Source organism: Oryzias latipes, chromosome 2 (genome assembly GCF_002234675.1).
Source record: "Oryzias latipes chromosome 2, ASM223467v1".
In the NCBI taxonomy this organism is placed as follows: Eukaryota; Metazoa; Chordata; class Actinopteri; order Beloniformes; family Adrianichthyidae; genus Oryzias; species Oryzias latipes.
The window spans coordinates 22,202,840-22,208,839 of NC_019860.2; the positions used below are offsets into that span (position 1 = coordinate 22,202,840).

The 6,000-nt window shown below is 46.2% G+C and overlaps 1 protein-coding gene across 2 annotated transcripts in view; it reads right to left on the minus strand.

The window, feature by feature from the left end:
• Positions 1-4,394, minus strand: part of nrp2 (neuropilin 2) — a 61,353-nt gene extending 56,959 nt beyond the window's left edge. The window contains exon 1 of one of the 2 annotated variants that reach the window (XM_004066721.4): positions 3,758-4,392. In XM_004066721.4, the coding sequence (XP_004066769.1) occupies positions 3,758-3,827 (70 nt within the window). In that variant the 5' untranslated portion in view covers positions 3,828-4,392. Of the gene's footprint in view, positions 1-3,757 lie in introns of both variants that reach the window. The other variant, XM_020709113.2, reaches the window with a different exon arrangement.
• Positions 4,395-6,000: the final 1,606 nt, after the last annotated feature.

The following is a 6,000-nucleotide window of genomic DNA, read 5'->3' on the forward strand; positions in this document are numbered from 1 at the left end:
ATTTGACATCGAATTTGAAAAAGTGGATTGACGTGATCTCTAATCACTATTTCTAGAATAACATCAGTAGCCATTTTCCAAAAATCTGCCAACCATCTTCATTCTGCCTTTGTGCCCAATTCCTATACATCCTCGGTTAGCAACAACCACAATTCTAAAGCTATATTTTAAATGTATAAAGTGCAAAAGAATGGATCATGTGTCCACATACTTTGCCATTTCTTATGTTTTACATAATGCCAAACTGAAGCTCCTTTCTCGTTGGAGATTTCATATTTTCATTCAAAATGGCTGACTCTGAAAGTGATAGCACCTAGCAACCATTCACTTTTCTGGAGGTCTGGTGTTGACAAACAGATTTGCCAAATTTCAGATCCCTGCATGAGACTAAGTTCCTTAGCAACCAACATGGAAATCTTCCACTCTCATATTTCTAATTGAGTCAAAGTATCTGGGATGGTTTTTTTTCATGCAATGTTTAACAGTCTGGCAAAGGAACATGTATGTGCTAAATGCATCTTTTTGTATTCACATAAAACTGGCCATCCATGACATCATCACTTTAAGGTGAGGTTATTATGGGATGGGCAGAGTCATACATTTGATGTTTTCCCCTTTTTGGAGAAATGTCCTATATTTAGGAAGTTTTGGTGTGACTAAAAGTGGTAGGGTGAAGCAGGAGGGGTCAGATGAGAATCATTGATGTCATCATCATTGATGTACAGAAATCAAGACTTTTTGTTTACATATAATGATTAAAACCCATTAGATTTATTTTAAGAGAAGGATACTTTATTTTTAGTCTAAGAATCCCAGTTTTGTACAACAAATGAAAATAAAAGTATTACAATTAACTTTACTCTTTGTAACTTTTGGAGTCTTAACAGATATTGATCAAAGGATTTTTACGCCCTTTTTTCTACAGTCACGCATACAGCAAATAACACAAGTTATAGATCAAATATATATGTAAATTTGTAATATATGTGAAGGAACAGAGCTGCCACTTCCTATTATGTTTGTGTCTGTTACCTGGAATTGAACCCTTTGGAGTTTTAGAGTGGACGTTTGGCTGTGGGGGCTTTCTGTGTTTATACCCCAACAAGCAAAACTTGATTAAAAGTCCCTTTAGAAACAATCAGGTCAGGATTGTTGGTCACAGAAACAACAGCTTTGTCTTAAACAGAGTTAAATGTCTTTAAGAACCAACAAAAAGCCACATGAGAAGCAGATAAAATCCCCAAATCCTCTTTTCCTCTCAGTGTCTCGTCTTTCCCTCTCAACTCCTCCTACTCTAACAGGATAAGTGGCCCATGCTAATCGCTGAAATGCAGAGCGCCGGCCACCGTGATCAATGGATCAGTGGATCAATGAAGCCAACAGATGGTTCCTGGCTGGGCTGCAGGAGGGATAATGGTGCGGGCCTAATCCTGAACACTACCTGCTTGCTGTATCATGTCTGCGTGTCCCCCGTTGCCCTTTTCTATCCCTGAGCAGCGGCGTCAACTTAAAGCACTTTTCTTTGAAAGCTTCCTCAACATAAGCAAGTGGGGAGGAAAAGAAAAGCTGTGAAGAATTGAGATTTGCTTTGCCCCCTCCCCTCTCCACTGTGTTTCCTTTCGGTAAATTACAGTTTTCACAAAAGCTCTTTATGCTCTCACTTTAACCCCACTTTGAATCACCCTAAAGTACATTTAAAATACTTTGTCTCCCGACAAAACAAAGCGCCCACCTATAAGCCCCGTCCCTGAGCGGCACTTAAGTCCCCTGTGCTGCTAATGCGATACACCGAAAGAGCGGAGCTTTGTTTTATTTATGGGGGTCTTGTTTTTAATTTCACCCCGAGGGGGTTGCGGTGGAGTTGTGCGCCTCTCACACCTGCCTGAAAAAAAAAAAGGAACAGGTCGCTCCGTTTGAATGCAAATAAGCAGCTGATGCATCAGAAGGTGGATTAGAACGCAGGGAGAGCGGAGGACTGAAAGGTGAGGGTAAAGCGATGGCAGTTCCTTCAGAGGGGTTTGGAGGGGCAAAGCGGAAATAATTAAACAAACATGAAATCCGACTCTGGAAGAAGAGACGTGCGGACGCCCACTCAATAAACATGCAAATGAGCTACTTAATGGCCTGAATATTAATGCCGGTGGTAGGCAGTAATTAATGTACATGTCACCGAGTCAAACTATTGTGATTACAGTACAAGTGAAGAGGAGATCTCCTCCCCGGGTGGAAAAAAAAAAAGGCAAATGATGGATCTGTTCTGCTTTCAGAGGGTGCAAATGCCGTCACGCAGCTTCTGTGGGAATCCATCAGAGATGGGCAGCAGTTATGGCCGAACCTGCTTTGAAATAGGAATAAAACTCACAAGGTTTTGTTCTAGAAGCCCCCTCCAAGAGGAGCCCTGCATTAGCTGAGTCACCCCAGAAAACAGCGTCGCCTCCGTGACCCCTGCAGGCTTTGATCTCGCCCTTTTCTCTCTCTTTCTCTCTCCCCCCCGGCTCTCATTGATCCCCTGATCTCCTCGCCGTGGCGCTTCTCCTCTCCCTGCCTCTGCGGGTCTCCTGACAAAGCTGCTCCAGAGAGCAGAGAGGAGCCTGAAGGCTGGGGCACATGGTGCAGTGTCTTGGCAGGACGGAGTGAGTATAGCTTCTCGCTCGCATGGCAACTGCCAAAAGGCCCCACATCTGTCTCTGATCAAGCTGGTAGATCAGCAGCCAGCATTCAGAGGGAAGAGGGGCGGGGGCGTTTTTTTTTCTTCCTATTTCTAATTGTTTTCTGTCTCAAGCAAGAAACCTAAAAAAGGGGATGTTTGTAGAGAATGTGAGAGGTGGGAGTCATCATGAGATCATTCTTATGCCTCCTTCAAAAGATAAGTGCAGCCAAAAATGGTCTTCCTGAGAAGAGGATCTGGGTTCTTACAGGAAAAATCCCGCATGTGTCCCACTGAACTGTTTCACTGAGGCAGACGTGGATGAGTGCGTGCGGGGGTTTGTGGCACCTTTGACTCAAAAATCCCTCCTGGTTTCATCTAAAAACTCCACCAACTTTTGTTTCATGCGTTAGCCTGTCAGAAATGGCTGGACTGGATCCTGCTTAGTTCACTTTTGTGGGTGTAAAAATGAACCATGGTTCATGTCTAAACCCTGGCAGAGCGCATTAAGGTGGGGATGATCCGGCGCCTCCAACCCTCTTCTCACCTTCTGAGAGAAACCTCAAAAAAAAAAAACACACACACACCGAGACGGAGATGAACTCTGTGCGTCAAATCCAGCGACACGAACGGCTGCGCTTTTACGCGGCAGCAGAGACGTGAAACGCGGCTTGAGAACGCGCTTCTGCACCGCCGTGAAGCGCATCCTAATGCGGGAAAGGGTTTGTTTATTGCCGCTGATGAGCAATTAGGCTTCATCCAGAAAGAGAAAAACATCCTGCCACACGGGATGTGTCTGAAATTTGTAATGCTTCCCGAAAATAATCACGCGCTGAACAGCCAGAGATCCAGGTTGCAGCTCCGTAAGGCTGAAACATCTGACATCCGAGGTTCATTTTGACAACATTTAAATGAAAACAAGGATTGTCTTTGGTCTGCGCAGGGAAAAAATGTGAGTTAATCTAAAATGTTACATGGATGTGAGGGGATTTTAAGGATAAGAAAATATGATGGCAAAACTAAAGTATGTTTCGTGCGTCTAAGCCTCGCCTGGCGCGTTTTGGAGTCCGACGATCCGTGAGCGCGTGCCAAGATCCAACTCCAACTTACCTCCTTTGACTCTCCATGTCAGATGACAGAGTGCCATTAAAAATCCAATCACAGACGCCACCAAATCCATCTTAGCTGTAGGAAAAACTTGCTCTAAATGTCCCGATGCTTCCACCTAAGATGCAAAATACCATCCAGCGGCAAAAAATGTAAAAAGCTTCAATTAAAAAACAAAAAACAAATGAAAAATATCCTTCAGTGCTTATTAAACCATTTGTTTAACCTGTGGGCGCGCGTCACGGAGAAGAGTTCATTTGTCCATGTATTATTTGATCCAGAATTTGGTAAAGGAGCAAACTCCCCCTCGGCCCACGGGGCTTCGGGAGTCTGGATAGCGGCTCCAAGACGCGTCAAGTTCCAACCCGGACCCCGTTATTCTCCGAACCGCCGCTTCCTCGCGTGTTTTTGCGCACACGAGGTTCGCCTTTTGCCGCTTCGTGGCGGCGGGTGGAAGTCCTCAGCTGTCCCCTAAAAAAAGCTCAGTCCCGGTTAGGCTCTTCCCCTCCCACCAAGAAAGAAGAAAAGCTCGTAAAGCTTGTCTCTGTCTCGCGCTCCTTGATTGCTGTAAGCCCGCGCCGCTCGGACACCGGCGTGCGTCCTTCTGCGAGGTGTGCGTAAGCGCGTGTGAGAGTGATCGCTCTTTTGAGCAGAGCAGCTATCGCGTTACAGTCACGGCGCCTGGGCTCCGCCCCCTCCCGTCAGTAATAGGGGGAGAGAAAGGGAGCCCCACACTTTACCCCCCCCCCTTCCCCCTCAGGAGATGCCACAGATATGAACTCTTCCACAGATAAGAGCCAGATAGAGAGCATTGTCATGGTAAACCAGGGAGTGCAGCCGTCCTGGAGGGGGTCCTGAAATGTCACAGAAGAAGTGAGTGTGACAGAGGGAGGAGGGGTGGCGATGGGGGGGGGGGGGGGTGTTGTAGGGGCCTTTCACCACAAAAACACATCAAACAGCTAAACCATGTCAAGGCCCTCATCCCAGTCCGAGGGGAGAGCCCTCCTCAGCCCTGCAATCAGCGGCCTAAATACAGAGCCGGCGGCCGTGTAATGACACAGTGGAGAGCCCAAAATAATCTGCTGAGAAAGGCCTCTCCAGGTGCGGCCCATGCGCCCAGCCTATGGCTTGTGTTACCCTATAATGTAATGGGCCGGCTCAGGCCCGCTGTGTAATGACTGCATGCAGCCTTGTTGGCATCTTTATTTGGAACGGCCCGGCGCATTCCGGACACATTTTGTGAGGCAAACCTTTGTACCCCTCACTTGGACCAAAGTGGATCAGGTGTTCCCGCTGCTTTTAAAAGCACCAAAGATCCTTGAGTTAAACATTGTTAGCAAAGGAGCCAAGTGTCCTTGACCGAAGGTTGTGGGAACGGACCTCGGTGTTCGTCTGTCACCTCCGTAAACTCTGACACCCTCAAACATTCAACCTTAAGACGTTCTTGCTCCTCGTCAGTCAGATCGAACCCAGATCTGGCCTGAGTGGGCGGCGGCTGTCGGAAATCAAGAACTGGAGACGAGAACTGGACTCAGTGACTCCTCCCCCCTCGTATTCCAAACAGGAAGTACCTGCAGCCTCCAAGAAGCCATAATCCCACGAGGAAACAAACAGCTGTTACTCGTTTTATCGGTCAGAAGAACCATTTTTGCTCTGATACCTTTTCTTATCACTAATTTTTCAACAGGGCGAGTTGTAGACAGACCAATCAGATGCCTCGCATTCAAAACGTTTGATTGACAGATTCTGTGCTGCCCTCTCTCAAGTTGTGGGGGTGTGTGGATTTCCAACAAGCTCACTCTTGACTGGCCACAGCGGTTGCCATAGAAACGATGACTCAGATCGACTGCTTGCATCTGGCTCCAACATGGCGATGAAAATATGGCGACTGAACTGAATTCATTTAGTTGGAGCCGGAAGTTAGGCTCTTTTTCTGTGTGGGTGACGTCACACTCACTCGGTCCAGTTTTTCACATACAATAAAGGTTTTTACCAAGTCCTTCTCCCCATTAAATTTTAAATTAAGTATTTTACAAGTCACCATGTATGCTGCCCAATTTTAAAATTTGTCATACTTTTGTCTTTGACCAATGTACATTTAGCTCACCTTCCCACACTGGCAACAGCATAATTTTTGCTCACTATTTTGGCCAAACAGTTTGCCACCAAAACCTACTTTTTCTTTTTTTTTTTTTTGTTGGGTTCGTGGATCAACAGATGCAAACAAGACTGACAATTTTTACACT